Source organism: Vanessa tameamea, chromosome 22, assembly GCF_037043105.1.
Source record: "Vanessa tameamea isolate UH-Manoa-2023 chromosome 22, ilVanTame1 primary haplotype, whole genome shotgun sequence".
Classification (NCBI taxonomy): domain Eukaryota; kingdom Metazoa; phylum Arthropoda; class Insecta; order Lepidoptera; family Nymphalidae; genus Vanessa; species Vanessa tameamea.
Window position 1 is genome coordinate 2875914 of NC_087330.1, and position 14600 is coordinate 2890513.

The 14600-nt window shown below is 30.1% G+C and overlaps 4 protein-coding genes across 4 annotated transcripts in view; 2 read left to right on the forward strand and 2 right to left on the reverse strand.

Moving 5' to 3' along the window:
* LOC113404553 (malignant T-cell-amplified sequence 1 homolog) overlaps positions 1 to 12143 on the reverse strand; it is a 36135-nt gene extending 23992 nt beyond the window's left edge. The window contains exon 1 of the mRNA XM_026645474.2: positions 11978 to 12143. Coding sequence (XP_026501259.1) covers positions 11978 to 11988 — 11 coding nt within the window. The 5' untranslated portion in view covers positions 11989 to 12143. The remainder of the gene's footprint in view (positions 1 to 11977) is intronic.
* Positions 1 to 14600, forward strand: part of LOC113404557 (histone deacetylase 11) — a 104980-nt gene that overhangs the window by 51184 nt on the left and 39196 nt on the right. The window lies entirely within an intron of this gene.
* On the reverse strand, positions 8217 to 11424 carry LOC113404552 (adiponectin receptor protein). The gene has a single exon (XM_026645473.2). The coding sequence runs from the start codon at positions 11079 to 11081 to the stop codon at positions 9921 to 9923; it is 1161 nt and encodes a 386-aa protein (XP_026501258.1). The 5' UTR covers positions 11082 to 11424; the 3' UTR covers positions 8217 to 9920.
* On the forward strand, positions 12901 to 14412 carry LOC113404563 (WD repeat-containing protein 18). The gene has a single exon (XM_026645484.2). It carries the CDS (start codon positions 13006 to 13008, stop codon positions 14362 to 14364), a length of 1359 nt encoding a protein of 452 aa, XP_026501269.2. The 5' UTR covers positions 12901 to 13005; the 3' UTR covers positions 14365 to 14412.

The window sequence follows — 14600 nt, forward strand, 5'->3', positions numbered from 1 at the left end:
GACGCGTCCCTCCTTTACCTTAAGTTATCATTACATAGTATAAAACAAAGTCGCTTACCGCAATCTGTCCCTATGTATGCTTAGATCTTTAAAATTACACAACGGATTTTGATGCGGGTTTTTTAATAGATAGATTGATTCAAGAGCAAGGATTATATGTATAAAACATACGCAATATAGTAGAGAAATAGAGATAATATTAGATGTTTCTAAATTATATTACCATAAATGAACACATTTATTTGCGCTTACATTGCAAATGCTGGCTCAACCCTACAATATAGATCAAAATAATGTATTACAGTAATGTACACCTTTAAAAAGGTCTTCAAAAAAGTCAAGTTAAGTTCAATGGTATATGTCTATCTCTTAGGGATAAGCCACAATAACTATTTTTTATCCTTTACTTTTTACGAGAAATAATGGCTTATTTACGAAGCGATTTTAAGTAATACAGCATTAATCCTTATCCAATTATGTACCTTAAATACATTGTGCATTTAATATAGATTAATATGACCCTTTGTAGCATATAATTTTATGTGCTATAATGTAATGAATATTTTCGAAGATATTATAGATTTAAAAAGCAGAGACTTAGCGGTTTGTATTGTCTAACGACTGAAAAACTGTGAACATTGTAAGTCATTCTGTAGTATATTTAGTATCAGCATTGCAACCGTGCGAAGCCGTAGCGGGTCGCTAGTGTATATGCAAGGCACGGCATTAGTGTGAGTAATGCTCCGAGTTGTTTAAGTGTGAGTGAAATGACTAATAGTAAGAATAAAGACGCAAAAAATACAGTTTATATTATATTTGCACCCCGATAAATTTACGTGGAACATAGCACCACGCTCCTTCGCCAGTTAAAGATATTTACAATTAACTGTAATTTGCAAGGCTTATACAAAAACATTAATAAGTAAGTTATAATTAAAAAGGAAAAAGTTATAATTAACAACGATAATATTTATAAGAGAGATGAAAATAGTATTCGTTACTATGTGCTGGGATAATATTTAATTGTATGTAATTAATATGTGTAATTTGATAAATAACTAAAAATTAAACAAAATTCTTAATTTCTTTTAAATTTTTCCGGTCCGGTTGAATCCACATTCAGAATCTGTAGTATTTTTTAATTTAATTATTTTTTTATAATTTACCATTGAAAATTGATAGTGAAAGTCTTCTCGAATTTTTTTTATATAGTTATGATTTTCATTGAAATTTAAAGAGGAGAGTAAAATAGATCCTAATAAAATAAATAACATCATATGGAAAATTTAAGAACGAATATAATATATTTTACATGCAACAGAATATTATCTACCATTAACGCTGAACGCGTTTTTCGTTTCAGGTATGCTATTTGCACCATTAGGCATTCACATGTCAATCTAACATAACCTGCCTTTTAGAGCGTTAAAAATTATCGACTTTTGGTATTTATAACATTATGTGAATAATTATTTATTCAAATATAGAAGATAAACTGTCGATAAAGAAAATACCTAGACTTGAGAAGAACTGTTGTAAGAAACTCCGCATATTATTTTATAAATCTATATTAACGTAACATTAACATGTATTAAAATATCTCTCGTATGTCTAGAATAGATAACAAAACATGTTTGCGTAATATGTCTGTCTCCCTCTCTCTCCGGTGCATTTATTATTCCCATCTGATGTTTTTTAAGTTCGAAAAATATCGACGACGGAAGCGAGATAGAAGCCAACTGAGCAGGGGATATTATAGTGCACAAAATATGTTCATAAGCACAAATGCCCTGACGGTTCTCTTCCTATCCAGTACCGTAGCCCAACTGGACAGAAGATTAGGCGGAGAACTGATGCCGTTTACGTACTTTACGATAGTGTAACACTGCCAATTTCCTAACTCGGCTACTAGTGAGGAAATTTGACAGAATTTTTTTAGTGTTGCCTCCAGGACTTTGAGGTCACCGATTTAGCCTTAAAATACAAAAGACGTAGTTAGCACGTAAGAGAAAAAAAGTTTTGTAAGATGTATAAACATAGTATAAGGAAATAGTTAGCTTGACACGATATTGATAATATATATTGTACTAATCAAATTTGAAAAAGCTTTTTGCAAATTGAAAGCTACTTTCATAAAGCTACGACCCAAGGTTCGCACAGTATTACAACAATAATTTATATCGAATAAGATTTACACAAGCAGCGGATAATTTTACTTATACCATTGCGTAATTCACAGACAGTATTATTAATAAACATTTATTATTAATCGTAATGTTTACACTGCTTGTAAACACATTAGCTCCATCACTGAATGAAAATATCTTAGGATTTGTTGTTACTGTAATTAAATACGTTTCGAGTATTTTATAAACATATATGATCAGACACACATCACACATCTGGATATACTATTATATTTGGATATATGTTGATAATCGATAATTTAAAAATTACAAAGATCCATTTTTGAGTTCATGTGATACCAGAATATATCAAGAACGTAATTAGAAAAACTGTGTCTGTAGTTACATTGTCTCACTCAGCTACTAAGACAAAAAATATACTTATTTGTGTTTGTCACAAATCTTTTATTTAGGCGCAATTATTGTGACGCCGAGATGGGTTGATAGTTCACAATTAAAATAGATACATTAACCTTGAAAATTCATTAATAAACGAGTCAAAACTTCACGATTCAAGGTTCAAATATTTGGCTATTTTCCATAAACGACGACCTCATTTCTTACATAGAAATCCTATCGTACACGGACAGTTGTTATCGCTAACTTTCCTTATAGCTACACTATCTATGCGTGCCTTTCGGTATGTATTTTTTTACTTCTTGTAACATTGTAAGGGCATTAATATAAATACTTGCCATATATAGCATCTGGTGTAAATATATACAATCATATCCCGTAGATATTTGTTTTATTCATTAAGTAATTGAGCACGATCCTAAATCCTAACACTTCATATGAAATAAACTGCAAAAATTTTATTTTTAAGGCCAGAAAAAAAACCAAATGTATTTTTATATTTCGTATTACCTCAGGCCCGTCTTAATCCAGGTTTCTGGGGGTGCAAAAAACCCAGGCGCCACATAGTCAAGTCTTGTATTTGTAAAGCAAGCATTGCTAAAGCGTCTCTTTATAATATTTTTTGTAAGCGAAAGGGGATCACAAGAACACTGTTAGGGCGCTTTTCTTAAGAGGAGACATAATTATCTTTTATAGATAACATAATTATAGATGTTATTTCTTAGAAACATTTGTTATCTATGAAAAATAGAAGACAGCAATATTATTTAAAATCAACAACAAAAAGGCGTTTACCATGAAACGAGAAAATAAATAACTCAATGTTTTACTCATAATTAAGATACAGGTATTTTAACGCATCGCTATGAACACTTTAAACTGGCCGGTTACACCTGTGAAATACTCAACCACTTGTTCCCATGTTATCGGGTGTTGAGTTCTTTTAATTGGTTTTAGCGCAGCATATTATATATACAATACAGTCTCAAATGCTAAAGAAATCCGGTTCGATTTCTTGTTATTTTAGTTGAATGTAGATTTCACCGAAAAGATCCGGCAAGAGAATTTGTAGATTACGTCCTTCGTTAAGGTTAACGAATACTAACTCCATGTTTTGTTATTTATCAAATAATATGCGTTGTCTATTAAAGATTTTTAATATAATTTCTTGCTGTTTGTACGAGTTTATGTAAGTTATTGTTGGTCTTGTTGCGTGCCTTTTTATTAATGGTTCAGACACCAATCAACAAAACGCATTTGATACATCTTACACTGTCTTACTTACACTTCAAACTGAAGTTGGAAAGGTAAATGAGCCAGTTTAAGACAGAAAATAAATAATCACTTATAGTTCTCATAGTTAAGGGTTCAAGGGTTTAATTTCTCACAAGACCAATAAAATAAGCTTTACCATTATTAAGAGACAAATTTTAAAATTCCATTAAATAGGCTATGAAAATGAACGAAAGAATCAGAAGTTTTTGCATAAACTTTCCACAAAACCACATTTATGATAAGAATGAAATGTATGTCACACGCTCATATTACAAAACCTGTTTTAATACACAAGTATATGATGATAACAATCACTTCATTGTAGAAATTATAGTCCGTGAAGTTTAGCAACCAGTTGAAGTAAAGAAAGCAATGTATATGAATATCAAGACGTATGAATTTGCAAAATTCATACCTACTGTACAGTGAATTACCAAAACAATAGGTAGTACATGAAAATGAATGAACATCTATGGATGTATATACGTATAAATATATGTTGTTATATGTCTGTTTGGAACTAATAGACATCGAGGCTGTTCGACAGATTACCACGAGAGTTGGGACATACATATTTTATTATATCTTATATATTAATAGCGTAAGCCGATTCTTGTACCAGTGATTATGAGGCGATAGCTGCATATAATCGGTTATGGTCTCATTTCGAAGAGCTCCAGTCGTAGATGTGCAGAAAATTAAAGAGGTTTCTTGATGGCATTTTACTAAATTGTTACGAATTAACAAAGAATTTATTTTGAAAAAAGTTACTGGCCGTTTAGAGAGCGGCGCTATGGATGTATAAGAAAAAAAATGTAAAACAAACTAAATGAAAGTGAATTGTTTTCGACAAACTCCAATACTAAAAGAACTAATGTATTTGATATTAAAAATTTCATTTAAAAGTGGTTTTATATTTTGGCTTCAAATGTAGATGAATGACTTGCAGTTTACAATGAAATGAAATAAAAACAAAACCTGTCATAGGTTTAGAAATTAATAAAAAAAACTTTTGTATAAACGCGATGTTTCGGGGGGCCTCTAAGGTCTATAAGGTTATTTCTATACTATTCAATTCGTTGTAACTTCGCTAGGTGGCAGTCATGTCCATGAATTTCTGTTCCGTACAACGGATCGCCATGACAATTGGTAATATATATACAAGCAGGTCAACGACCGCCGAGTCTTGCTATTAATATATAATTAGTAATGAAGTCTCATGTGGAAACATGACATGTGGTGGCCTAAATAAAAACTTATTTGTAGTCAGTTTATAATAAATTCCCATTATATAAAAGATGCACCTTGCAATAAAAATTGCAGTTATGCCCGGTTACAGAGATTATATGGAGGTTCGAACTTCGAAGTCTATCCGTACCGGTCTATTAGTATATAGTCTATTACCGGGACTATCATCAGCCAGACAGTAGGAGCCCCAACTCATACTCACTCTAAGTTGATAGAAATTTATAAGTCATAATAATAAATCCTTAAAATACATGATTTATAGGAGTCAACTTTAGATATGTTTAGAATGCCCTCAATTAACCAAATGCAAAAATTAAATAGTTCGGTTTTATTGAGCCCCGTTTGTCGTAATAATATTTTCTTAATTATGTTAATAAGAATAGGTTATGTTTACATCAAAAATTGTATAACTCTACTTATGTCGGCCATGTGTAATACGCAGCGTTCGCGGATATATATCAATTGTTTTTTTCCTATCTTCTGAACAACACTCATAGATCTATGCTTAAGGCCTGACTCTGAATGATTACTTTTATGATTAGTCGATTACAAATTAATATTAAAATAAAATTAGTTGATTTATCTATCAAACAAATGAAGATATAATAATAAAAGGTACTTGTTTTTTATGTGTTCATTAAAAATTTCTTTCTCAAATAGATACCTACACTAATTCCTTTGTTACTTTTTTTTAATAAAAAATGTGGTATTTCGACACTTTTATTATTTTACAAATACCTTTCACATTTTAAAGTGTTTACAGAATGAAATTCACTTCGTTTTCTTAGTCTGGATATATATCAGATATATATCGGATATATATAAAAACACTGGATTTTTGATATTTATTATAAAAATCGGATTTTTTCGAACCCTGGTAATACGCCTCGCCTTCTTTCAGATCCAATGGACATCACATGGATTGCAAATTACGATGGATCTTCTGCATATAGGTCAAAGCACTTAAGAGAAAGCCCTTAATATCAATTTTAGTAACAACATAGAAACTCAATCTAACATATTAAATATAACATACGCCTATACCTACCATTGGAACGAATATATACTAAAACGATTTGTAAAATAACCAGTTCAATTTATATCTGCTTCAAATCGCGGAAATACTTAGCACCTACCTATCTATCTAGTTCATAGTCATGTCCTTCATCCCGTAAACAATGTGATATCACATAAATTATGTCACAGTGATTAAATTACATTTGTTAATTGTCACTACCTACACTACGCTCATTGATACAATTGATAAAATTTTAAATAGATGAAAGTCACTAAACTTACAACACTATTCGTTTTGATTTATGATTTTACATTAATTTTAATGAAAAAACTGTTATGAAAAATAAATAATATATAATTTGCTTTAAAAAATAATAAGACCTTTTTTTAATATTAAATCTAAAGATATTTACAATTTCTACGGTTATTGATATAATTATTTTATATGGAATTATATTGTTCTTATAATAACAACAACTTAAAAAACAATCAAAACATGTATATATTTTGGTAAATTATTGTTTTATATAATTAAGAAGCATTTTTTCTGTCTATGTAAAATATTTCTGTGGAAACTTTATGGGTTTGTTTATAATTTTTTAGGTTATATAATTATATTTATAATAATTGTGTAACTAATTCCCAAAACAAATAAATAAATTAAATATATATTTAAGAAATGCTTGTAGTGTATACATATATCAGACCTATTATCAAATCGCTTGGAATATGTAAATCTAAGGTATGTTTATCGTTCCGCCTTCTGCCGTTAGAATAGACTTAACGTATCTATTACGTATACCTTTTTGAAGGTACTTATAAAAATACTTAGGTACATGGCGTCAGCGATCAGCACGGTATAACGAATCAAACGAAAAATGAATTAAATATTATTAAAAACAAGTACATAAACCATACAAATAAAAATTAAAGTTAATTTGAAATTTAAAAAAATTATTAACATTGATTTATTTTTGTTTTAGGATAAAGGCAATAAATATAATGCAAGAAAACGTAGTAGATATTATAATTAAATAATTCTAGACTACTTAGTACAGTTAACCTCTGTTTCACCTTACCAGATGGCAAGGTCGTTTACGATCAATAGATTCCATTACCAAGTGCCAGAACATGGGTTTAAGTTAACACAAAAGGCACTAGTAGATAAAGAGATTAATAAGCAAACATTTGGCGGTATTTTATAAACATTTTAAAGCAACAATACCTTACAAAAATGTACAATATTTTATAGCAGCTGCCCGTCCCGAATTAGTAGGTACGGGTAAAATTAATTCAAAGTTACCTGATATTATCATAAATTACTGAAATGTACTTAGTTGTTGTATGTTGATGTAACGAAAATTCATCCCAGCAAAGAGAAAAAAACAAAAATAATTATATTAAACTTAATAATAATTATAATTTCACATCTACTTTATATTGCTTACACTATTTATATTTATATATATATATATATATATAACCAAGGTCTAATGATAACTAAGGTCAAAATTATTAGTGTTTAAAATTGTTGCGAGCGTTTTCATTCGTACCTAATTATATTTTTGTTTTTATATATTTTGGAAAGGCGTTTCGATAACAAAGAATAATATTATACAATTATATGTGATCAAATAAATAAAAAAATCGTTTATAAACTTTACAAAATCACCTTATATACCTGAATACTTAAATAAATACTTCAATTATTTAAATTTATAAAAGTGAGAATAAAAGTAATAATATAATTTGAAAAAAGTATGTATGTTATTGTATTATATATCATTTTTGTAGCAGATCTATAGATACATGAACAATATACATAAATAAATGAGTGAGTGAGTTTCACGCATTGGAAAACCTAGGTGGAATAACCTCCAAAACTTCTGCTCTGGAGATGTGCAGGTTTTTGCCTAACAGTGGCACAATAACATGCTGCTATTTTATTCATAGTATAAACTTTATTTGCAATAATATTTCTTAATCATATTTCTTATCATAGGCTTAATTTAAGAACTAACTGAGTATCTAGGTTATTTATTAACATTATTTACACATAGTAGAAACATTTGAGCATCTGACTAAAATCATACCGAGACTCTTATGTTAGAGATTATTAAATAAAAAAAATAATTTCTTTTCAAATTTTTCTTTATTGCATAATCATAATCCCATCAAACAAACAATTAGGAAATTTAACAAATAATGAAAAACAAAATGAAGCAGTAATTTCTTAAAAAATATTTTTACTTTATAGTTAATTCTAACAACAAATCGCTTTTAAAAAGAATTATCAAAAACAAAATTACTTTTTCTCCATTATCAATTGAATTTTATTTTTTAAAATACATCTACGAAAAATATTGTCTTTCATCGTCAGTCATCCAGACTTGCGTTGCTGAATAATACATTTCTCTATTTTTTCTAAATCTTTTGATATGCAAAAAATGTATCAGAATTGTAAAATAAATGAAAAATATAAACATTGGCGATCCCTTTTTTTAAAAAATTACATGTGCAAGATTACAAAAGCCTGAGCTCAGTATACTTAATAATTTTTTCATAAAGTTGGCAATTCACTACATATGAATAATGCCACAACAATGAAATACACACAAAGATTTAGATGCTGTTTAAACAACAGTAAATTTTACCATGCAAGTGTCATTATTCAGATACAGTGAACAGTCATACTTATTTCCTATCACTAAGATTTGTATTACCTGATAACCTAAAGTAATAATGAACTTATCAATTAAGAGCTCAGTGTTTTTTTTTTATTTATTTACAAATATTTTCCATTTTCAATCTCATAAAATATTTATATTTATGAACACTTACAACAATTTAGAATATACCTTTTATTAAAACTAATACAGACCACATTATCATGGTAGTTTAATTTTTTATGATTTTTTTATTTCCAAACTACATACAATACATACATTTTTTTTATGAAAAAAAGGAATAGTAATTATGAAATAAATAGCTACAAGTATTTTATATCACTACTTCACCAGATAAAGACATTTTTTTAATTCTAGTCTTGGTCAAATAGTAACTCACTGTAGTGGAATGTAACATTAATTTACATCAAAGATAGGTGTGATTTTATTTTCAAATTTTATTTATTTATGTTTCATAACCATTGTTATTAAAAACAATTTGTTTACACATTTGTTCTTAATTTAAATCAAATTAAAATGGTATTTGAGATTCTACAGGATGAATTATTGTATTTGTTATAATCAAACCAAAAAACAAGTAATGCTTACTAATTGTATTAAGTAAAGTCCTGCACTTGAAGACTTAATTGTAAGGTATTGCATATTTCTAGAACATCAAGGAAGAACATTGACAATGATAATAATGAAAAGATAGTGGTTTTATAATACACAAAAGCAAAGACTTAGTGCAAAAATTAAGTACAGTCTAAAGACTTAATCCCAAGTAAATAAATATGCAATTTGTAAAGAAAATAAGTGGCAATTCAAATTTATTCAGTGCAGGTTTCTATGCTAAAAGATATTTGTCAAATAATATTTGCTAAAAATAATAATAATCTAAAGAAACTAAAATAAATAAAATTGTATTATAAATAATGCCATATTCAAATTACAAAACCTCACCAGGAAACTTTTTTTTTTTTTTTCTTTCATTAGTTTCAAACGTTAATAACAGCCTCAATGCAATAAATCGACATTCTGGTTTTACTAAAAAAAACTTAGAAAATTGTGTTAGATTTATTTGTTAAAAAAATATACAATGAAACTATTAAAAGTTGTACCCTACTTAGAATTATCTATGGTCTACTATCACATTTGGTAGTGGGAGAGGCTAGAATGCGATTGAGGATGGAGGCATTGAGCACTCCCCGACAGTGACACGGTAAGACGCTAACTCACTAATACCATGGTAATGGACAAAAGCTGCCACAATCACCAGCACATGGAATATTTGGTGAGATTGGAACCAAATGTCACACTTTCCAGGAAACCAACGTTCAGGTACTCTAAGAGCATAAAACATTGCACCGAGAATGTATAGCAGACCCATTAATACTAACCAACCAAGAGAAGCCTTACTTACTTGACTGAACCAACCTTCGGTTATACCATAGTGGATAGCCGGCACAACACCAGAGAGACCAAAACCCATGAACACTCCTGCTCTTAAAGGACGGAGGCGAGGCTCTGAGAATCTATCCCAAAGTGACACAATTATAGATAATATTCCTAAAACGACAACTACAGATAGGTATATTATTTTCGGTCTATAATGGCAGTAAAAACTGTAATAAAGCCAAGGAACAAATGACCCCATTATTAGGAGAGCTATGCCACAGTAATCCAATTTAGAAAATAGCTTACCAACCATTTCGGAATGACAGTATAATGTGTGGTATGCAAATGAAAATCCAAGGCATACTATAGCTCCAATGAAAAACACTCCGAAAATCATCTTTTCTTGCATTTGTATTTCAATAGATGGTCGGGTAAGGAAATAAATTGCGACACCAATGAAGGCCACGCAACCGAGTAAGTGGGTCCAAATGTTGCCAGTTTCTGTGTGGATGCGGAAAATCGAGGCGAAGCAAGCACTAAAAGATGGAAGTGGAGGTCTGTGTCCCTTGTGCAGATAGTCGTTGTCTTGGAGCCAACGCGGCAGATGTCTGAAGTGACATACGTTCCATGATGCTTCCCAAACTTTACGCACAAATTCTTCTGCCTGTTCTGCAGCGTTGTGCGCCAATGCACCTAGATCGATTTCATCCGATAGAACGCCAGCCTTCAATACCTCAGCCATCTCCGCATCGAGCAGGTGTTGATCCTCGGGGGTCGAAGGTAATGGGCATCCTTCTTCTTCTTCGGCGAGTACTTCGTCGAGTTCGTCGATTTGAGAAGCTAAACTCTCGGCCTCTGGGTCCCATCCTTGTCGTCGTCGAAGCCCGTCCGACGACGCACTTTGGGACTCCGTGTCAGAGTCAACTTCCCACATTTTGTCCGCGTACCGTTACGCAATTATGCTAATTTGTAAACCATCCGTGCAAAGACGACCTTCGCTTACAGAAGAAATACAGTTACTAGCGCTTCAAGAGAAATCCAGTTACGTCACGAAATGGTTATACGGAACACTGAATGTACTTTACTCCTTTGTTCACAATTCCATCAATATTTCAGTTCAAGGTAACGTTAAAAATTTATAACACTGAATATAAAAATAATAAGTTTATAAAACGTTGCAGTATATTACTATTGACCAAACAACAATCAATTTAGAACAGCTGCAAACTACTGTCCGATCGTCGACCGAAACCATTCTCCATGTTGATTTTCCAAATATATCTATCTCCCTCATTCGAGTCCGAAGTCACATTTTTTATCGCTGTTTAGTCTAAATGACAGGAAATTATATTGTTTATAGTGAAGTGAATATGTTTCAGTAGTCAATAATTGGCTTCAGTTTTTTTTATGGATTCAATTGCACACTATTAAGATCGTCACTCAAAAACCGTATTTAAAAATCTAAATATTTTTAGCGTACAGAATAAAAATATGAACTGATTTTTTAATGATATTTTTAGTGTTTTAAAAACAATTCTATTATTACAGGTAATATGTATATTACTATTTAGTTTTAGTAATTAATTATTAAATAATAACAATAGTGTTACTTTATACTTATAGTGTTATATAGTATACAGGGACATCACTAAAGTAAATCGACGTCACTCTCGCTACCAACGTCACATACACACTAGTCGTTGATTGGTCCATGAAAGTTACGTCAATAAATTATTTGACAAAGCAAAGCCGTATAACCTAAAAAAATATTCGTTTACACGGTTTAAATTCCTTACAAACGTTTTTATAGTAAAATTAATTCGTACTTACTTTTTAAACATGATGTAAAGTTTTGATGCACTATTATAACTGGAAATAATTTTTCTGTTGCTTATAATCACAGACTACAAATTTGATTGAGATTGTCAAAATACACAGTAAAATATTTGGACCAATGATAATTGTGGTTTTACTTTTCTGTCATTTGCTGATATATAAGCCAATAATAATGAAGCACAGATAACATTTATAAGAAACGTATTTTTGTGTCCATTTGCACTTATTTTTTCTTACACATCACAGATAACTCAGAATTCATTTCGGAAAATATATTATGCAGTATTTTATGTGTTTTCTTTTTACAGTTTTATCAAATATTGAATTTTGATTACTCGCATAAAACAATTTAAGGAACACCCCTTTTATACATATATATACAAATAATTAAATTTCTTTCACACATACATTACATGACTGAATACAAAATAAAACAAATGTTCGACGAGTTTCCCCTTCATAAGTCTGTTATTTAAATCAAATCGAATTTAAACTTTAGATGTAAATCAACAAGTTTAAGCTTCTCATTGATATTTTTATATCTCAATAAGTTAGTTACATCATAAGTCTTCAAAATATCAACGGTAATCTGATATTTATTACCATTTTTAGTATTGCTTGAATTTATTTCATAATTTAATTAATTATTTTATTTAATTATCATTTGTCTCACATATCATATTTAACAATAATATTATTTGACTGTTTTACGTAAACAACCCTTTAGAGTTTGTGATGAATAACTTATTTTGTGTATTTTTATTCTTACTTATTTTACTTATTACTTATTAAAGTCTTATATAATATTCTAAATTGTCGACTCAACTCGAATCTTACTTACATTATTTTATCGCGTATCGCTTTTGCTTAAATGGATGATGGAAACACTTTAAAAAATGAACTATATTTTGAATTGTGACAAGTGACAACTCTAGTCCACATGGTAAATTGCTAATAAATTGTTAATCGTAATGTCTTTTAATTAATTAATATTAAAACCTTATCCAGTTTTATAATAAACAATGTCGAATTTACTAGAAGTATTAATTACTTGTGACTCTAATAATACGTTATGGACCTGCAGTATTTGGGATTCTTATACCGGTACGAATTTAATGACTTACAAAGGCGGTGGAACTGCTGAAAATCACACTCTTTCGTTTATTGGGAGCGACTACTTGGCCGTAGTTCAAAAAACGAAGCCTGTTCTTCATGTTTGGCCTTTGAACTCGCAACAAACGGTACAAGGAATGCGTTTTATACTACCAGGCAAAGCTAGTGCTTTTGCAGTGACTCCCGACGGTTCTTATTGTGTGGCTGGCATTGAGGAGAAAATTTATGTTTGGCAAATTTCATCTGGCAGCCTTCTAACGATCATAAATCGACATTATCAAAAGGTTAGCCTATTAAAGTTTACTAATGATGGTAGGTTCTTTATATCAGCAGCCGAAGATGGGATGGTAATGGTATGGTCATTGGCAACAGTGGCAGCTAATCCTGAAGTAGAGCTCGTGACACAGACAATTGCAGGACAACATGATCCAGCTTACATCTTCTCTGACCATTCATTACCAGTAACAGATTTGTATATAAGTAAAACGGGCATGCATGGACGTTTGTTTACAGTGTCTAGTGACAGATCTTGTAAAGTTTATGATTTGACCTGTGGTGAAATGCTCTTGAATTTAATATTTGATGAACCATTGTCAGCGATAGTATTAGATGTTCTAGAATTAAATGCCTTTATTGGAACAACTGAAGGAAAAATATTCCAATGTAGTCTTACAAATCCGCCAAGAAATAGAGATGTGCTTGTTAACAACGGAGACAATATGAATATATTTTCTTCTCATACAAAAGCAGTCACTTGCTTATCAATTTCACTTAACGGAGATATATTAATGTCTGGATCTAATGATGAACAATTAATATTATGGCATATAAGAAGCAGACAGCCAGTAAGAATAATAAGGCATAAAGGACCCATCACTAATGCTTTTTTCACTACTAATTATGATGCAATTTATAAACAAGACTTTACACCTGGAATTGTGCTTCACAGTTTAGAAAGAACTTTGGAGAAAAATAGTGAAAATGTATCTGAAATAGAAGTGATTGTTAAAAAGGATAGCAACTTTTGGCCAACTTGTGGTGATATGAGTATAGATACAACCTATGATAACTTTGCATCCAAAGAAATAGATGTTGTGTCTAAGCAAAATGAGGCCAAACTTAAGGAAGAGTTAGAAAAAATGAAATCGATTAATTCCAATTTATATGCATTATCAATCGAAAATGCTTTGAAATCAATACCCATTGAACTTGACAAAAATAAAATCACTGTGCATAAAAAGAAAAAAAATAAAAGTCATTTCAAGTAATAAATATTGTTTTATTTGTGTTTATCTGAAATATATTGTTTTCCAAATCTTCATAAGCTTTTATTTGAAATTGTTTAAATAAATGGTTTGGTATAAACAATTCTATTGCTTATTGAAATTAATTAATTTAAACCTTGGCTACCTATTGATAATTTTAATTTCATGCATTTATAATTAAGATATTTTACTCTATGGAAATTCGGATTCTGTCTATCCTTTGATACTGGTAAGAAAAT

Excerpts from the sequence above, each read along its gene's own strand:
- LOC113404552 (XM_026645473.2), bottom strand. The coding sequence starts at position 11,081 with ATGTGGGAAGTTGACTCTGACACGGAGTCCCAAAGTGCGTCGTCGGAC.
- LOC113404563 (XM_026645484.2), top strand. The coding sequence starts at position 13,006 with ATGTCGAATTTACTAGAAGTATTAATTACTTGTGACTCTAATAATACG.